Source organism: Chelonus insularis, unplaced genomic scaffold (assembly GCF_013357705.1).
Source record: "Chelonus insularis isolate UGA/USDA-ARS -01 unplaced genomic scaffold, ASM1335770v1 contig_88_pilon, whole genome shotgun sequence".
NCBI classification, from domain to species: domain Eukaryota; kingdom Metazoa; phylum Arthropoda; class Insecta; order Hymenoptera; family Braconidae; genus Chelonus; species Chelonus insularis.
Window position 1 is genome coordinate 153,734 of NW_023276776.1, and position 19,372 is coordinate 173,105.

General features: G+C 28.7%; 7 protein-coding genes across 11 annotated transcripts; 4 read left to right on the top strand and 3 right to left on the bottom strand.

The window, feature by feature from the left end:
* Positions 1 to 35: 35 nt before the first annotated feature.
* On the bottom strand, positions 36 to 1,467 carry LOC118071613 (enoyl-[acyl-carrier-protein] reductase, mitochondrial-like). The gene is made up of 3 exons (XM_035090834.1): positions 958 to 1,467; positions 443 to 895; positions 36 to 381 (listed from the first exon to the last, which is right to left on the bottom strand). Exons 1-3 carry the CDS (start codon positions 1,378 to 1,380, stop codon positions 154 to 156), a joined length of 1,104 nt encoding a protein of 367 aa, XP_034946725.1. The 5' UTR covers positions 1,381 to 1,467; the 3' UTR covers positions 36 to 153.
* Positions 1,468 to 1,767: 300 nt separating this feature from the next.
* Positions 1,768 to 5,737, bottom strand: fl(2)d (female lethal d). The gene is made up of 6 exons (XM_035091412.1): positions 5,601 to 5,737; positions 4,664 to 5,005; positions 3,537 to 3,661; positions 3,274 to 3,452; positions 3,054 to 3,208; positions 1,768 to 2,986 (listed from the first exon to the last, which is right to left on the bottom strand). Exons 2-6 carry the CDS (start codon positions 4,890 to 4,892, stop codon positions 2,226 to 2,228), a joined length of 1,449 nt encoding a protein of 482 aa, XP_034947303.1. The 5' UTR covers positions 4,893 to 5,005; positions 5,601 to 5,737; the 3' UTR covers positions 1,768 to 2,225.
* A 343-nt stretch (positions 5,738 to 6,080) lies between these two features.
* On the top strand, positions 6,081 to 10,379 carry LOC118071923 (putative ankyrin repeat protein RF_0381). 2 transcript variants are annotated; one of them, XR_004690958.1, is made up of 5 exons: positions 6,081 to 6,415; positions 6,513 to 6,592; positions 6,648 to 6,853; positions 7,037 to 10,215; positions 10,273 to 10,328. XR_004690958.1 is itself a non-coding variant. In XM_035091416.1 (4 exons), exon 4 carries the CDS (start codon positions 7,061 to 7,063, stop codon positions 9,707 to 9,709), a length of 2,649 nt encoding a protein of 882 aa, XP_034947307.1. In that variant the 5' UTR covers positions 6,081 to 6,415; positions 6,513 to 6,592; positions 6,648 to 6,853; positions 7,037 to 7,060; the 3' UTR covers positions 9,710 to 10,379. The 2 variants fall into 2 exon arrangements, 1 of the variants encoding a protein (XP_034947307.1); XM_035091416.1 differs by having other exon boundaries at positions 7,037 to 10,379.
* Positions 10,380 to 10,403: 24 nt separating this feature from the next.
* Positions 10,404 to 12,153, top strand: Bcs1 (Bcs1 chaperone). The gene is made up of 6 exons (XM_035091417.1): positions 10,404 to 10,534; positions 10,618 to 10,809; positions 10,931 to 11,070; positions 11,150 to 11,344; positions 11,431 to 11,664; positions 11,739 to 12,153. The coding sequence occupies exons 1-6, from the start codon at positions 10,404 to 10,406 to the stop codon at positions 12,125 to 12,127; spliced, it is 1,281 nt and encodes a 426-aa protein (XP_034947308.1). The 3' UTR covers positions 12,128 to 12,153.
* Positions 12,154 to 12,642: 489 nt separating this feature from the next.
* LOC118071964 (uncharacterized protein DDB_G0284459-like) lies at positions 12,643 to 15,680 on the bottom strand. Of its 4 annotated transcripts, none has more exons than XM_035091483.1 (4): positions 15,363 to 15,680; positions 14,958 to 15,190; positions 14,618 to 14,886; positions 12,643 to 14,516 (listed from the first exon to the last, which is right to left on the bottom strand). In XM_035091483.1, the coding sequence occupies exons 2-4, from the start codon at positions 15,069 to 15,071 to the stop codon at positions 12,710 to 12,712; spliced, it is 2,190 nt and encodes a 729-aa protein (XP_034947374.1). In that variant the 5' UTR covers positions 15,072 to 15,190; positions 15,363 to 15,680; the 3' UTR covers positions 12,643 to 12,709. The 4 variants fall into 4 exon arrangements, with proteins under 4 accessions (XP_034947374.1, XP_034947373.1, XP_034947372.1 ...); XM_035091482.1 differs by having other exon boundaries at positions 15,288 to 15,411; XM_035091481.1 differs by having other exon boundaries at positions 15,274 to 15,406.
* A 528-nt stretch (positions 15,681 to 16,208) lies between these two features.
* LOC118071634 (pheromone-binding protein-related protein 6-like) lies at positions 16,209 to 18,260 on the top strand. The gene is made up of 6 exons (XM_035090868.1): positions 16,209 to 16,929; positions 17,000 to 17,087; positions 17,176 to 17,228; positions 17,314 to 17,470; positions 17,549 to 17,613; positions 17,705 to 18,260. The coding sequence occupies exons 1-6, from the start codon at positions 16,870 to 16,872 to the stop codon at positions 17,720 to 17,722; spliced, it is 441 nt and encodes a 146-aa protein (XP_034946759.1). The 5' UTR covers positions 16,209 to 16,869; the 3' UTR covers positions 17,723 to 18,260.
* A 146-nt stretch (positions 18,261 to 18,406) lies between these two features.
* Positions 18,407 to 19,352, top strand: LOC118071635 (general odorant-binding protein 83a-like). Its single transcript, XM_035090869.1, has 4 exons — positions 18,407 to 18,568; positions 18,666 to 18,741; positions 18,811 to 19,002; positions 19,162 to 19,352. Exons 1-4 carry the CDS (start codon positions 18,506 to 18,508, stop codon positions 19,251 to 19,253), a joined length of 423 nt encoding a protein of 140 aa, XP_034946760.1. The 5' UTR covers positions 18,407 to 18,505; the 3' UTR covers positions 19,254 to 19,352.
* Positions 19,353 to 19,372: the final 20 nt, after the last annotated feature.

Here is a 19,372-nt window from a genome sequence, read left to right on the forward strand (position 1 = left end):
TTTTTAACTTATTTTTCATTTCTAGTTATATAAATATATTACTATTTATTAGTTGACTAACTTAATTAAATTATTTCATTTATTTGGATTTTTATTGTTGTCTTACTATATTAATTAATTTTTTTCTTCATCAATGTAAATAAAATAATTTTTTCAACATCTCAAATCCAAGATGTATTTAAGATTTGTCATTCCATCGGATTTCAAAGTATTTTCCATAGCTTCTTTGTAGTTAGAAAGTGGTATAATTTTATTAGCAGGTACTTGCAGTTTTTTGGAATTAAACATTTCCGTCAAATCACGTATCATATCTGTTCTTACCTGAGAATCGGTAAATTTTTTTACCCAATGTGTCATCCAAAATCCTTTCATCATAACGTCCTAAAAAAAATTAAATTTTTTGTTAAAATAATGATTTGAAGATGTTTGATTATTAACATACCTTAAAAATTAATGCAGAAGCTGGTACGATCAAAGGTTCTCGTGACATAGCTCCATAAGTAACCATAGTTGCACCATGATCCATATGACGAATAAGTTCGGTCGTAGTTTTTCCACAAACACAATTTAAAGCTAATTTTGGTTTTGGTAATTCTTTATTTTCAAATAATTTAGTTGTTCTTAATTCAGACTCGACAAGTACTTTTGTAGCACCCATTTCTGTTAAATAAGTTCTAAGTTTTTCAATATCTGGCCTGTCTCTTACAATATTTACACTTCTATAGCCCCAACTTTTACACAACTGAATCACAAACTGCCCTACTGCTGAATTAGCACCATTTTGAATTACGACATCACCAGGTTTTAAATCTACAAAATCTTTAAGCATTCTATATGCTGTACCAGGATTGACATTGAACATACTGGCTGCTATGATATCCAAATTTTGAGGTATCTACAAATTAATAATATTTTTCAAAATTCTAGATCTTACTATACATTAAAAAACAAAATTACCTTCAGTACGTGATCAGCATTATGAAGTCCATGAGTATTCCAGGTTCCAACATTATTTTCATTAGGAACTACTCGGTCTCCAACACTGAGGTTTTTGACATTGTTTCCAACCTCTATAATCTCTCCAACTCCTTCATTTCCACCAATTGTAGGAGGTTTTACTCGAGCAGGGTATTTTCCTTGTAAGAGATTGATGTCTGCAGGATTCACTGGAGACAACATCCATTTTACAGCAACTTCATTATCTCCAGGTTTTTGGTCTGGTTTTTCAATGAGGTTAAGAACGCTCGCTGGGTCACCATAATTTTGATAAACAAGAGCTTTTCCATTTTTTATTGATGATTGATGAAAATTACGATTCATTGAATTTTTGGTTAAATGCTGCATAATATTCAGTAACGAACTACTAACATGTCGTGCCATTTTTATATTAAATAGCAAATCTTTTATGCAATAAAATGAGTAAAAATATGTAAAACAATTGCTTCAATACATCACGTGAACTGATAGGATGGGAGCGAATTGAACATGTTTTTTATATGACAAGATGATAACACTTTCCTCAAGATGGCATTGTAATCAATTTTAATGTTTTGCGAAATTTAAATTTTTTATGTAATTGAATTTAATAAATAACATAGGTATTTAATATAATAATCAACATATTTACAGAAGATGATGAAAAAGTGATTAATAAAATAGTAAAATAATATTTGTAAAAAATTTCTATATTAAATACCAGGCATTTTGATAAAGAAACTTATTGATTTATCTATTTCTAATACATTTTTTTTTTGTTTGAAATAATACAGTTTTAATTATAAAATTTTCGATACATTTACACATTTTGTACATTCTTTGATTTTATATCGAAAAATGGATATAATTATAACAAGATAGAGCAGAAGTGTACTGAAATATATAAATTTTTAGCATCTAAATGAAATGAGTTTTCAACTCGAAAAAGCATTTTTACATTAATAAAATGTACCCATAACTATTCTTTTATTCGCCTTTATCATAGTGAATATTTATAAATTTATAAAGCAAATTTTAAATAATTAATTATAATGATTTGCTTATAATGCCTATTTATAACAAATTCATTAACTCTTCTGCTCACTCTTGTTACAAAATTTTACGAATTACTTTTTTGTCAATCATTAAATTTACTTCTTTAAGCATCGTCCTTCGTCAATCAAACAAACAAGTCTGTAGTGAAATTAAACACCAAAGAAGACAGAAAAAATTAAGAAAATATTTCCCTTTTATTCGGGATCGCTTTGAAGTGTTTCTCCATTAGTAAGAACCAGAAGCGCATCATCATCACCTTCATTATAGTCAATTGAAAGAATACTCTCTCGTCTTTTCTTCTTACTTATTCTCTCGTCATCATCACTACCAGGAGCACTTTTTTCTCGTTTTTTATCCCTAACTCTGCAGCAGCTAGTCCGCAAAGAATCTTCACCATTCGTTTTACCACCACTACTATTAGTATTTTTATTGCTTCCACCTTTAGTCCTCAACAACGTCCTTTGTCCTTCACATTTTTTTTTACCATCTTTATTATCATCATCATCCTCGCGATCGCTTAACTCTTCATTTTCTTCTACTTTTATGATTAACGCGGCTGAATCACTTGAACTTTCATCATGTTCAGTAACTTGAGTTCTTAAGTCTGAGACACTTGTCTTACAATCCTCTGAGTTTAAACTCTTTGGAATTAACGGTGGAGTCCTTGAACCGTCATTATTATAATCTTTACCTTCATTATCTACATGAATTCCTAGTGTATTTAGTTCACACTTCATCTCATCTTGGGATTCCTCTTCTTTCTTTATTGGAGGTGTATGTGGCGATAATCCATTTGATAAATTATTTTCACTTGAACTTGTTTTTAATGCTGCATTTTCTTGTTGCAGCAACGTCACTGACTCGCGTGCTTTACGCAATTCTTGTTGAAGAAAATAAATCGTACTTTGCATTCCTTCTACATCTTCATCCAAATCCTGAAGAAATTCGTCGAGCTCTGAAGAAAACAAATTTCGGTTACTTATGAAAACTGCAATACAGTAATTTAAAATTTAATTAATTACCTGATTGAGATTTTTTGACTTCTTCACTAAAACTTTTTTGAAGAGCAAGATCGCCTTCTAATTTTGCAATCCTTCCACTAGCAATCATACGGCCCAATTCCTCATTTTCTTGATATAAAAGTCTGCATTTTGCCATCAGTCTCTTACCAGTATTGCTAAAATTTTGCAGTAATTAATTTATGTAGAAATTTCTAACATTTATTATCTTCATTTTTCTTACCTATCAGGAGTAAACTTCCATGCACTTAATTCATTCTGCGTGTCTTCTAATTTGGCTTTTGTGGCTATTAATTCCTGTCTCAATTTTTGAATAAGAATATTAACGGCAGGATCTAATAGAACTGATCTTAAAGATGTCGATGATGGTGCTTGAGATGATTTCATTTCTGTGATTTGATTCTAAAAATTAATGAAAAGTTTTTAATTTAATATGATTTTTCCTATGATTCCTTCAAAGTAATTAAATATAAGATTTAAGCTTACTACGTATTCTTGTAATTCTTGCTCTTTAGAAGCTAATCTCCTAACTAAAATCTTCTCTCTATGCGAAGCCTCAGCATACTGCTGCCGATATTTGTCCTCTGATTCTCTCAAACTAGCTATTTCACCTAAAAAATAAAATAAAAAAAAATTTTTTTTTAGTTATTTTTCAGATCATATAGTTACTTATTAACAAAAGTTGAAACACCTGCGGTGTATTCCTCGTCTTTAAAATTCAATTGTTACGGTAAAACTCTTATGTCAAACTTGAAGATATACGCCAAGGCTCTCAGATGCTTTTAATATTAGTAGAGACGACGATTCTTCTCTAATCCAATCACTGCGATCACCAGGCATTTTGATTTATTCCAACAAATAAATTTACTTTTCAATAAAAATAAATTTGCTCTTACACTGATTGTATTTACATTTCCAACAAATCAATCAATATGTAAATGATTGATTTTCTAATTATTTTCATGAAAATTGATATCAATATTCTAATAATTTTTGATTAAATACTAATTAGACTATGTGATAATAAATAAATAAATCAACAATAGATTGAATCACATAAAATCACAGCACCCACAGGAACGAAATATTTTTATGAAATTTTTATAATTACTATTTAAAAAAAAGAGAAAAAAAAATTCCACTTTGGCACTTGATAAAGCACAAAAATCACTTAAAGAAATCACAAATAATCACAAAAAAATTTTTGGTTTCAATTCACACAAAACATAACACTTGTTGATATAATAAAAATTTTTTTGATCGCAGTCATTTTCATATATTTTTATAACTAACTAGTAGTTAATTAACCAACTAATAGAGTGTAATATAGAGTTTTGAATAAATAAACTTTTAAAAATGGAATAAATATTATATGAAATTGTAAATTATTATAATGATTGAAATGTCATCAATTAATCGAATTAATTGAATGAGCAAGTGAAAATATAATCGATACACTAATTTAAAACCTTAAACGTCTCTAAATTCAGTTTTTTAATTTAGTTGAAATAGTTTTTATCATGAATATTTTCATAAACACCCGATTAATTTGCAATTAATTAAGGTTTATGTGAGAACGAAACATCGCCTCGCAACATTTTTTATCTCAGTACCTTCCTGGGCTGTCGCCTGTGCCTCTAGACACTCCACATATAAGTCCTGTTCACGCCACTTGGCCGCCAACTCCTCCTTTGTTACTGATTCTAGCTGCTGATCAGTTAATTTTATCTTTCGGGGTTGTTTTGGTGACTGTGGGCTGTTGGGTTTATTTCCTAAATAGCTCTGGGAACTACGTGGTGATGGCTGGCCACCAGTTTTTGCTTCACTACTTTCCTCTGCCATCCTGTTTATTAATCTTCTTAGCTCTTCTTATCACCTCCTTCCTTATTTATAATTTGAATAAAAGGTGTAAGAATTTATTACACCTCAATAATTCTGGTTTCCAGACATTGAAGCTAGAAAGTAATGAAAAATTTTTTAATTATCTAAATTAATTTAGGAAAATCTTTTCTCTATCATCTGATAATTTGTAATTTATTAGAGAGTGTGAATTAACACTCTCTAATAAATTACTCTGTTTATTGAAAAAGTAAAGAAAGTTATTTAAATTATACATATTTTCTTGTAGGTTAACTTTGATCAATGTATGTCAATGACAAACTATTCCAAAAAAAGCTCATGAAATAAACTACACGTTACCATCATTAATTGTTATTCGAGCTCATTTTCAATTAGAAGCTAATTATCCTAAAGTACAAAATGATAAAATGTCATTTAATCAAGTTACAGGACTAAAGTAGGACGCCATGACTCAAAATGGCATACATCTTCAACTACTTAGAACTTAAAGTGCAATAATTAAAATGAATTCATATGGTTACATATAAATCAAGAAAAAAAATATGTAAATAAATATTCACGAAGCTATATATTATTAAAATAGGAGCACTTGAAGAAATAAAAAAAAATCATAAGGTCGTGATGTACGATTATACGTTTTGACACTTCTTTGATTTTTTAATAAATTTTAGATAATGAATAATGAATTACCTTATTTTTCTTAGGTTATGGTAAACATTTAATCATATTTTTACATTCTAAAACGTTTTTATCATACAAAACAATAACATTTACAAGCAGCAAAAGATTACAAACGACACACCGGAAAGTTTGGCTACCATTTTGTAGACTGTAATACGCATGTCAGAAGAATTCTTATTGGGGATGCCCCCGGATAACCCGAAAAAGTACCAAATTTCACAACTAGAGGCGCTCTATGTAAAAATAAACTGCCCTCTAGTGTTCGTTTAAGAAAGACTTCTCTTTGACCTATAGTCGGACTGAGAAGAGAGTTCCTCAGATGCTCTTCATGTGTTCTTGTACGCTTGCGCAGTAGTAAAAAACATGGTAGAAGGGGTAGAAAATCAGTGGTGGGGAGCCCGAAAGCATTGAAGCAACTGAGGAACTCTTTTCTCAGTTCGACTATAACTATATACCTTTTGATACAGTCACGTGGGACGCACGAAAATGGAAATGAAAGGATTTCAATCTTGATAAGCATTTTGAATATAAATACTTTTTTTTAAAACCAATTAAAGTTTTTTTCATCAATTAAATTATATTGTAATATTTTTAGTAAATTATCTTCTTTCTCCGTCCCTATTGAACCAATTAAATACAATGCAATATTGGACTCTCCAGTCCAATCAACTGAATATAATAGTATTGTTGAATTATAATAGTACGACATTATTCACTTCTATACCTGGCAGGCAGATGATGATGACCGAATAATCTTACCTGACCTTTGCAGAAAGATTTACGGGCAAGATATGAGATGGAGAATTTTGAAAAATAATAAATAGGTTAATTTTGTTATTATCTATATTACTTATTTAAAAAAAAAAAAATATGGAACTCTTCACAAAGTATCTTCAAATCATGTTTTAATTCATATTTCAGATTTACTGCAGAAGTAAACATTAATTTTTTAACAAACAAATATCCTTTCAGTAACATGAATCATGTTACATGTATTTTTGGTACATATAATAGTTATATATATATATATATATATATATATATATATATATGTAGTATAGGAGATAACTCGGAAAAATTTGACCCCAAATTTCTGCTGATGCTCCCCCTTTTTCCGTTGGGCTCAGTTCTTCGCCCATTCTGGTGTGAAGATACATCAACTAATGTTACTAATTATGTGCAATTAAAGTATAACAGAATAATTTTCTCATTTTAGTTAATAACATTATTTAAATTTTTCTTTTAGTGTGTTACTTTCAGTGGTAAGTTTTTTTGAATTACAAAAAAGTTGAAAAATATTTTCCAAAATTTTGTCTCTAACCTGCAAAAAATAGTTTCAAATTTAACAAACTATTGTATTATATAATTCAATCATTTAATTTTCATTTACTGTATTTTTTTAAATATTCTTCATAGATCAAATATTTCACTTTTCATGGTTGCAGTTTTATTCAGAAGAAAAATTCAAGATGAACGCTAAGGCCCAAAAATATGCAACATTGTGTAGAGCTATCAAAAAGAAAGATGAAGAGACTATTCGAAAATTGGTAAAGTGTGGTACTCACTTAAATTTACCATCAAGAAATCCCCATGACTCACCTCTTCATTTATCGATTAGAAGATTTATGAATTCTAAAATAATAAAATTGCTTCTAAAAAAAGGAGCTAATACTACTCATAAAAACCGATACAGGGAGACACCCCTCGATGTAGCTGTTAAAGTCAAAAACAAAAGAGCACTTGCATTACTCTTGAAGCATGGAAATTATAAATCTACTGAAATTAATAAAGTGTTAAAAATAGCTACTTCTATGGTTGACCCAGACCTTGTGCAAATTATTCTGAAGTATGAACCTCGATGGATTCCTACAAAATTATTATTCCAAACAAGTAAAAAAGCCTCTTTATGTATTTATCATTACCTTAAAAATGGATATAGAGTGCATCCTTCCAGCAACGTTATAATTTTCGAGTTAGCTTATCGTTTTACTGAATCCGAAAACCTAGAAATTCTTGAACAAATTTTTAAATTAGACATTAATGTTGATGAGTACAATCCTAAAACAGGATTGACATTGCTTCATCTTGCTTGCCTTAAACAAAATGCGAAATTGGTGACTCTGCTGATCCAACACAAAGCTAATGTAAATTTAGAAGTTCATGATACTGATAAAAGCTTCTATCAAGATCCTTCTGAAGAAATGCTACCAATGGCTGGAAGAACGGCTTTGTATATTGCTGTTAATAATTCGAATGTTGATATAACGAAACTACTTCTTGATGCTGGTGCTCTTATTGACAGTGAACCAGACCTTATGAAAATTGGTGTTGAAAAGAAAAATATAACAATGATTAAACTTTTATTATCATGTGGAATACAAGTCAATGAACCTAACTTTGAAGGTATTACACCACTACATTATTCTATCGTAAGTTATTCAAAGTTTTACAAACTTGGCTTACTTGAATGGGAATCGGAAACAGATGTCAATAGTGATAATACTAAATATCCGATAGTAGAAATGCTATTAGATCATGGAGCAAATGTAAATGCTCAGACGAATGAAGGAAAAATCACACCTCTTCATGCGGCAGTAGAAAAAGATTATCCGAATATTGTAAAGCTTCTTTTAAAATATAATGCGAATATGAATCTTTTAGATTCGAGTAATTTTACACCATTTTATCTTGCTCTACTCAAGAAACGTAAAATTATCATTGATATTTTTTTAGAAAGAGATATAGACATCAACTTCAAGAATGGATTCGGTAGTACACCTTTACATATAAGTTGCATTTCAGCTGATATACAAATCATTGAAAAATTATTATCAAGAAACGTACCTATTAATTGTGTTGATAGGTATGGAAGAACTGCACTACATATCGCATGTGAAACAGGCAACTTCGTACTGATTAATCTTCTTTTGGATTATAAAGCCGACATAAATATTAAAAATAAATTTGGGCAGACTCCATTTCATATTTTAGCTAAACTCCATACTATGAATTCGTACGATATAGGTGAAGATCGTACTAAAGTTTGTGAACGTTTTGTAAGTTTGGGCGCCGATATTAATGTAGGAGATGTAGAAAATAAATCGCCACTCTTCACTGCTTGTTTGTATGGTTGTAAACAAGTTATAGAGGTTCTTTTAAAACACAAAGCAGATATACATCAACGAGATGTTTTTAATAGACCACCTATTTATGTCGCTGCCGGAAAAGCAGCAAAAAATACAGGAATTCTTAAATTACTTATTGATAACAATGCAAGTACTGACTTTATTGATATGAATAAAAATACAATTATTCACATCGCAGCTGCTGCTAATAATCTCGATGTTGATGATGTAATTGACCAAATAGATGTTGATATAAATGCCGTAAATAGCGACGGAAATACAGCTCTTCATATTGCTGCGAAAAATGGATTTTGTAAAGTAGTTCGTTCTCTTATTTATAATGGAGCAGACATGAACTGTCTCAATGCTGAAAATAAAACTCCTGTTCATGTTGTTAGGGATAAGATCACGTTAATTCAATGCGAAATCGAGAAATATCGTGATAATTCACGGCTTAATGATTTTTTAGACAATAGACTTTTTTGTTTGAATTTTAGTATTAATAATTACATAGAAATTATGGAATGTTTCTATTCTTTTTGCATTCAATTGCATAAAGCTCATCTGTATGTTGATCCGGAACTTGTTGAAATAATTCAGGCTTATCCTAGTAAAGATATGAATCAATTTGAAGATGAATGTACACTAGAATTATTGGCGATGAAACAATCATATATTTGTGATATAAGTTGGTATCGTCTACTGACTTGTAGAATTCACGATATCGCTAAATTTGAAAAGAATGAAAAAGTCAAGTCTATCTTGTTTGATAAAAAACAAATATTTCCTTTGTATCAAAATATTATAAAATTCCGGTTCAAACAAGGAATAGAAAGGAACAAGCAGATGAAGTTTATTCAGTTATATCATTGTTGGAATCGAAGTATTTTTAAGGGTATGCCGTACAGTTGTGTCGATAGCATTTTTTATTATCTCGACATAAAAGATATATTATTGTTCAAAGATGCTGTAACAGGTCGTTGCAATAAGTAATTGTAATTGATTATAATTTAAAAATTAATTCAATATTTTTAATAATTTAAGGTCTGTATCTTTACATTCCATTTGTATAAAAAACACTCTTGTAAATAATCATTTTAATTTAATATCAGAGATTTATATCAACTACACTAGTTTCGAATATGACTATTTTGATTGAAATGCGTGTTTTTGGCAATAGTACTGTAATCATCCTTTTATCAAATTAAAACTTAAAAATTTTTATGACATGTAAAATTGTAAATTAAATTATGGAAATATTTTGATGTTGTTATTGTGATGTATAATATCACTTTAAAAAAATTTTAAACAGAAATACACGGCCTAAGTCAAATTATATCTAACTCTGAAATTTTATACAAAAATTTAAGCTATTATTAAGTGTATGTTTTTCGCTAATATTAAATAATTTTTACTTTTCTTGCGTTCGAAATGATGTCATTCATAAAATCCAGGGATTCCGTGGATAATTCAACACCTTATATACAACTGTTTTTTTAGTTAGGTTAGAGTTAATATTTTGAAATAAAACACATACTGTAATTTATTATCTACAGTTTCAGTGTACTACCAATCTGATATTATATTGAGAGATTTAATTTTGTTCTTTGAACACATTGAGTTACGAGAAAAATAATATATCTATAAATATTTTACTTAAATTATAAGAAATATTTTGAATTAAAAGATGACAATTGTGGAATATATTCAAACTTTGGGTGACAATCCTTATTTTGGAGCGGGATTTGGACTTTTTGGTTTGGGTGCAGGAGCTGCTTTACTCAGAAAAGGAACACAAATAGGAACAATTATTTTCAAGTATTATATATTTATTTCATTATCATAAATTCTTCTAACAATTCAACACAAAAATAAATACTACTATCTTTTATCCATTTTAGACGTCATTACATGATTACATTGGAAGTACCATGCAGAGATAAAAGTTATCAATGGTTACTTCAGTGGATAACTCACAAAGGTGCCAAAAAAACTCAACATTTATCAGTAGAAACTAGTTTTGAATTAAAAGATACAGGTCATGTTAAAACCAAATATGATTTTATCCCGAGTATTGGAACACATTTTTTCAGGTATATCTGACATGTTCTATTTCAATTTCTATTGCAACAATTATCCCAATTGAATGTTGCCTGTTTTAAAGTTAATCAATGTTTAATTCATCATAATTCTATTCATCATATGTGTGAATAGATACAAAGGTAATTGGATCCGAGTGGATCGAATGAGAGAGCAGCAGACATTAGATTTACACATGGGAATACCTTGGGAAACTGTTCAACTTACTGCTTTTGGTAATGATCGCAACATATACTTTGATATTCTCGAAGAAGGTAATAATTAAATTTACTTTAAAAATAATATAAATATCCAACTGATTGACTTATAATAAAATTTATTAAAATTTATTAGCTCGTCAAATGGCATTAAAAGAGCACGAAGGGAAAACGATTATGTATACTGCAATGGGTAGTGAATGGCGACAATTTGGTCATCCTCGAAAAAAACGACCAGTTAATTCTGTAATTTTAGATGATGGTGTAGCTGATAAGATAATCAATGACTGTAAAGAATTCATCAATAATCCTGGATGGTATAGTGATAGAGGTTATTTCGTGTAAAGTATCAGCTAATTCATAATGAGATATTTTCATTCAATATCACTTAACTATGATTTGTTTTTTATTGTGTAGGGATTCCATACAGACGTGGTTATTTACTTTATGGCCCTCCAGGATGTGGAAAGTCTTCTTTTATTACAGCATTGGCAGCTGAATTAGAACGTGGAATATGTGTATTGAATTTATCAGAACGAGGACTTACTGATGATCGATTGAATCATCTTCTTGCTGTGGCACCACAACAAACAATTATTCTTCTTGAAGATATTGATGCAGCTTTTGGTAATCGAGAAGAGTCTAAAGAGAGTGAGTAATATTTGGTAGGAATATTAAATTTAAAAAATGATAGGTGATAATGGTTTAATTGATTTCATTTGTAGCAAAATCTGCATATGATGGATTGAATAGAGTAACGTTTAGTGGATTACTAAATTGCCTAGATGGGGTTGCTTCTACAGAAGCTCGTATTTTATTTATGACAACGAATTACCTAGAAAGACTTGATCCTGCACTTGTGAGACCAGGAAGAGTCGATGTTAAAGAATATATCGGTTGGTGTAGTGTTAGTCAATTGGAAAAAATGTTTTTACGATTCTACAATTGTACAGATGAAACGACAACTAAACAATTAGCAAAAGAATTCGCAGAAAGTGTCATGCAACATAAGAAGAATGTCAGTCCTGCTCAAATACAAGGTTTTTTTATGTTTTACAAAAATGATCCTGAAAAGATATTGAATAATATTCCCAAAATATGGCAAATGACATAAAAAAAAATAAAAACACTTGATTTTTATGATGAAGTTTTTTTTTAAATGTATGATTAATTATTTTAAATTAGACATAAAAAAATACATAAAGTTTATTATAATGATGTAATTTATTTATTTTTTAATATAAAAATTATTATCACTTGTACTTAATTATCACTGGTTAATACTATTATAGTATGTACTACGTCTTATGATATAAATTCAGTAGTAAAAATGTAAGATCTAACTGATTTTCATAAGTACAACTACAAAAAAAGAATTATCTTATTTCCTTTTGTATTTTTTTTTTTTTTTTATAATTATTAATGATATGTAAGTATTAAGTTTTAAAATAAAATGATATAACATATCAAATTATTTGAAGCTATGCATTAATTAGTTTAAAATATAAAAAACTTAATATAAATTTATTTGAAATATTTTAGAGAATACAAACTTTTGTACGATAACTTAATAATAGAATTTTGTAATGTATTTTTGATAAATTTCAAAAAATAACATAAATATCCGAAATAGATAAAAATAAATATTAAAATAAGATAAATTCGATTGAAAAAAAAAAAAAAACTAACTAATCATTTAAAAAGTCCATATAAATGGTTCATAATTAAGAGAGTCCGGTTGATCCATATGACTATTACTAGTAATCATACAAGAGGAATAATTTACAATTGGATTAGTTTGACTTGAAATCGGTGCGATCATACGACAATCTGGTCTTTGTTGTATTGCGATTGGACCAAGGGGTTGTTGAATTGACTGTGAATTCGATGAAATATCTGATACAGAAGTAGTTGACATTAATGGTTGTATCGTTGATATATGAATTGGTTGCATTGTATTCGATGATGTTGGATAATTTACTGGTGCTCTAGTATTATGATATTGCATTGTATTTTGCTCTGGTAAAATGTTTTCTAATTGTGAGACAGGTTTTGGTGTTTCATCAGTCTTCTTTTTGTGCTCATTTCGTTTACTAGTACTTTCATATGATTTTTTATCTGAAACTGTTTTTTTCTTTTTCTCATTTGGAAATTTAATTTTATTAGGCCGATTGCCACTTGGTTGCCAAAGATGAACAGTATGAACAGCATTACCTTCACCATGCTTCTTACCAAGCTTCCAACTGTGGATCCCTGCTTTATGAAGTCTTTCACGAATGGTATCAACACTACAATTTAGACCAAGTGCTGGTGCAACATGCTTCGCTGCTGTTAATGGATGTTGAGTTGCCATAGCTACAATTGCTTCATCTTGTTCTTTTGTTGTTATTCTTCGACGACCTTTTCTCTCCTTTGTTAACACATTTCCTTCCTTGTTCCAACGTTCAAGCCATCGTTTCACCGTTCTTTCAGATCTATTAATAGCTAATGCAATTGATAAAGTTGATAATCCTGCTTCAGACATACCAATCATTCTATTTCTTATCTCAACTGATGTTTCTAATGTTCCCTTAGCTTTTCCACCTTTTTTCTTTGTTTTACGCTTAGAACTCTCACCACTTCTTCTTTTTTCTTTGCCACTTTGAGATTCATCTCTATTTAATTCATTATTACTATCTGAAAATTGATTATCAGAGCTGGAATCAGAACAACTATTGGATCGAACTATTTTAGTAGATTCTTTATTTGTTTGAATATCTAATTGCTGCAGTTGAGATGATTCAACTTGATTCATATGTTGTTGCTGTTGATGATGTTGATCAAAAAAAGTGGCTGAAGATTGTTTCTGTTGTCCATGAAGATGGTCTTGATGATTCACTTGACTTGACTCTTGTTGTGCACCAAGTTCTTGTAGATGATGTTGCTGAAGTGATTGCTCCGGTATAATAGGATTTTGATGATTTGGAGAATAATGATGTAAATTTTGCCCTAAATTTAATGACCAATTTTGTGATAAATCAATATTTGAATGGTGATGATATATTGGCTGAGAAGTTTCAATTAAATTTAATCCACTATTAAAATCTGACTGATTATTATCAATTAATTGAGATGATTGTATCTCACTGTTTGTTATATGTGACGATGAAGACGATGCTGGTGGCGGTGATGAAGACGAAGCTGGTAGAGGCGGTTGTGGTGGTGGAGGAGGTTGTAGTAATGGTATTGGTGGAGGTTGAGATGATGAATGTTGTGGTTGAGGAAGATTTTGCGATGCTGGATAATCAAAAGACGAATTAATTGGTTCTAATTGTTTTGAAGGGTCTGCTATACATTCATCTTCATTATGGCGATTGTGAGATTTAGTTTTTTTTATAGAAAACTTTTTCTTAGAACTAACGGCTTTTTTTGATTTTTCCATCATTTTTTGGTTCTTTTTTTTACCAAGTTGAGTACCAGTTGGTCGCCACACTGCTTGTTGAATCACAACATTATCAGCATCACTAAAAAAGATTTAACATAATCAAAACCATGCCAAGGTCTTTTTCATGCATATACAAACAAATACATACAGCTATTAAAAAATATTCAAATTGAAACTAACCCTAGAGGAATTTTTTGAATATGCTTCCTCGATGGACTCCAATTATGTATTCCAGCTTTATGCAATCTTTCCCTCACCGTATCAACAGAACAGGTAAGACCTAAAGCTGGAAGAACAGCTTTAGCTGCTGTAATTTGAGTTTGAGTTGCTAAACGAACAATCGCTTCATCTTGTTCGGAGGTTGTAGCTCTTTTTCTACCACACCTTTCTCTTGTTTCAACAGTACCTTCTTTTTCAAAACGATTCAACCACCTTTTTACTGTTCTTTGCTGAATAAATAAATTTAATAAGTTATTCATAATGAAACAATAAACAAAAATAAAATAAAAAGTATTCTTACAGAACAGTTCACAGCAGCTGCTATTTCTCGTAAACCAAGACCTGCTTCATACATTCCAACCATTCGATTTCTCAGCTCCGGTGTAGTTTCATGTACACCTCTTGTTTTACCCATTTTTTCTTCAATGTTAATTTTTATACCAATAATTTATTTTTAAAATTTCCGCTTTAATAACATTTTCAGTCACGTGATAAAAGCCAATATGGCTCCCAAATCACCTTTTAAATGCACACCTATCAACCATTACAGGTTAAATAAACATACAGCAGTATATGATGGTTTTTAAATTTTTATAATTTCATTACATGTTTCAAACCTGATAATTCTCACATTGTTAAATATTTTCAGAATATCAGCATATATAATTATTTAAAAAAGTTGAAAATCTTTTGATAAATATTTCACCTTCAAAGCATAATAGAGAAAATGTACAAGTTTCCCTTAACATTTCAACAGTGAAATATTTGTTCCGAGGCACTTTTTCTACTTTTTATAATACTAAACTATAAAATATAGTCCAAATATGTGTATTAAAATCCATTTGTTGTCAATAAACACTAATTGATGAATAAATTTGAAATTTCAATGCACTGCCGAAGTGAAATGCTCCAGTCAATAAAACTCCAGCTGTACAGTCTGTAGAAATTCTTCCGACCATAATCTTACCATTCCATTCTATCAAAGTCTAGCTGTTTAGACCTAATTATAAACAATCTTATTTGAATTACAATAAGCTTTCTATTAATAATTTTCTTAATAAATATATAATTCTATACTTTTCTAAATTTTTTACTTCAAAAAAAAAAAAAAAAAAAAAAAAATTTTTTTCAAGACATTTATATAGTACTGTCTATTTGATTGACTGTACGAAATTCAATTTGGAGTGTTGTGTTAACGATATCATACATGGTATTATTATTAACAAGTATAAATGATATACATATTGAATTAATTATTGTTATCATTATTATTAACTGTCTTAATATTTTTTAAAGCAATATTCACATGGAATGAGATCAAAGCTAAACAACTCTTTTAATTCATCGCTTTCGTACAATAGTCATTATTGTAAATGATTGAATTTAAATATTATAACATAAACTTTAATTATTATTTACAGATGAAATAATAATTAACGAATTTTTATAATAATGATTCTTTGTAAGAGGTTAAATGTATGATACAAATACAATAATGGACAAACTAAAAATATAATCACAACAAAAAGATTTAAACATTTTACAATGTTGTATAAAAAAAAGAAATAAAACAAAAACTTAGTAATAAAAATAATAATGAATTAGGGTCCCTTCATCTAAAGTAGGAGCATCCGTTACTAATCAAAATTGTATGCGTCAATGCCCGAAACGCAATATGTAGTCGTATCCATGTTATTATCTCAAATTCTTTTTTATTAATCAAATGTACACAAATCTAATTTAATTCATTCATTCATACCCACTCAACGTTAAATAGTCACTTGTAGCAATTTTTACAAAGAATCATTGTATTAATTTGTCTCCTGATGTTTGATTCTGATCATAATGTCTCACTTTTAGTTACATTATTACTGTGTCTTTATGGTTCTTGTCTCACATATCATTTTATTTTACTTCTCTAAATTATCAATTTCACCCTTGCTAAAGAATTATGTAAATATAGGTCATATACATAACGAAAACCAAGTACCAACCATCAACGTATCATCACTTCTAGCTTGACCAGTATAGAAGCTGAGTCGTACACTTTATTATTATATTTATATTATTGAATTTATTGTTTATTATTATCAAATAATCTCCGTAGTTTTAGGATAAGTAATTATTAAAATATTTTTAAAAAAAATTTAATATAATTAAACGATTAATTATATTTTTAAAAAGCCTAGAATAATTACTAATATAACAAAAACATGAAAAAGTTTATTATAATTTTCTGTTTTATTGTTAAAATTACCTTCGTTTCATGTGGGGTAAGTGTTAAATAAATTATTATTGACAACGAATTGATTTTCTGAAGATTAATGATAAATAAATCCGTAGACACGGCCCAGTTTTGTATCAGATGAAATAATAGCTATTGCTGCAAGCGTGGTGAATGCATGTCAAACGCAGACAGGCGTGGCGACAGGTAATTTAGTTTATTTAATTTATAAACTGCAATCGAATATTTTTTTCTGAATGCTAATTATTAATTTTACTAAATGACTCTATTAAAGCTGATATTGAAGCTGTGAGAAATGGAGAGTGGCCAGAAACTCGTTCATTAAAAGTAAGTTGATAAATAAAAAATAATTATACAATAAAATAGTCGCCTAGTGATATCAACTCATTTGATTATTCATATTCGAATCAAGTGTTACATGTATTGTCTGTGGGAACAATTTGGACTGATTGATAATCATGGAGAACTTAGTCTAAATGGAATGCTAACATTCTTTCAAAGAATACCAGCTTACAGAGATGAAGTACAGAAAGCTATAAAAGATTGTAAGAAAATAGGAAAATATCTAGGTAAGCATATATATTTTTGTTTATGATTAATAAATAATTATTACCTATATTTATTGACATTAAATTGATGTGTGTTAGCAAATGGAGACAACTGTCAGTATGCTTATGCATTCAACATGTGTTATGCTAATTTTTCACCAAAAGTAAGTTACAAAGAAGTGTTCAACAATTCCACTTCCTATTTATTTGATATGCAAATATTAGAATAGTTAATGTCCTTCGTTTGTTTTTCAGACATATTACCTGTTTTGATCTATCATCTACAATGATATAACATTGGTAATGATAATTAAAAAAATTAAGATTGACAACTATAATTAATCGATGACAATAATCGTAAATAATATTTAAAAAATTATACATATTTTATGAATTTATATATTAGCTATAGTTTATATAATTGATATAAGAATAATAAAATAATACAATGACTAACAGAAATAAGAATGATTAATCATAATAAATATACATATCAACATATTTTTCAATTGATTAGTTTAATGTTTTTTGACCATTTTTTTGTCGAACTCTTGATGCAAAATAACTAGGTATTGCTGATATATCATGTTGTTGCTCGATAAAAAATAATATTACTTGTACCAAGAAATTCAAGAAATCACGTGAAAAATATAATTATATGCAAAAAATATCACTTTAGTTGACATTTTTCTAATAAATTGATTTAAAACTTGATTCAATCTATAATCAAATGATATCAAGTATATTCCAAAAACACTCGTCATTGGTATACCTTAAAAATAGATGAATAAATAAAATTCTTGATAATAATTAAGCAATATGTGAATTAATATTCCGCTGAATTTCTGAATGTCAATAAAAAAAGATCGTTATAATTAACTAGAAAAAAAACGTCTTTTTTGTTCCTTGGTGATGAGATAATGACAATTATAATTACACTAATAATGATATGTATACTCCAACTATAAACCTGGTGATGCTTTATAAAGTCGATCATTTTGCTAAGAAGCAGTACAGTTTATCGATAACTTGACGATCAGCATCTATTTCATCAAAATGACTAAATTTTTGTTAACTTCTGTTATTGGATGCCTTCTCGTCATCAGCATTCATGCTGGGGTATATAAAATATAATTTTATATTATATTATTAAATTTTTTTCATAAATTGTTCAATAATTAACTTCGTAAATAATATATAAATATTTCTCTATCAGCCAATTCCAGATGAATTTAAAGACGTAGCTCCAAGCATTCGTGAAGTTTGTGTGGCAGAAACAGGTGTTCCAGTTGGTAAATATAAATGAAAATAAATGAAATATATTGTAATTTGATAATTTAATTTGATTATTTCTTGAACAGATTTAATTGAGAAAGCAAATAATGGTGAATTAACTGCTGATAATAAGCTCAAATGTTATTTAAAATGTGTCTTCGATCAATTCAGATTAGTTAACGATAAGAAAGGAGTTAATTTTGATGTGTTTTTGAAGTTGGCTCCACCAAGTTACAAGGAAGTTGCAGAAAACATTGTTAAAGAATGCCGTGATACAAGTAAGTAGCCTTCTTTCTCTATATTTCTATCCATATCAAATAAAGTTTGTAAAATATTAACACATAGATCAATTGTTCTTTCAAGCACTGTCACGAATAATAATAATTAAAATTTAAAAATAATAAAAATCGTAATAACATAGTTTTAAATATTTGCAGAAGCTGAAACCGAAGGTGACTTGTGTGACTTAGTATTCCAGATAAATAAGTGCATGCGTAAAGTCGCTGGTGATCTTTACTTTGTAATGTAATGCAAATATAATAATTACAATTGATACATTTATTATATGCATAACATATAAATAAAATAAATGTTATAAATAGATGTAGAGATAAATTCAATTGTAATATATACAAAATAAACACATGA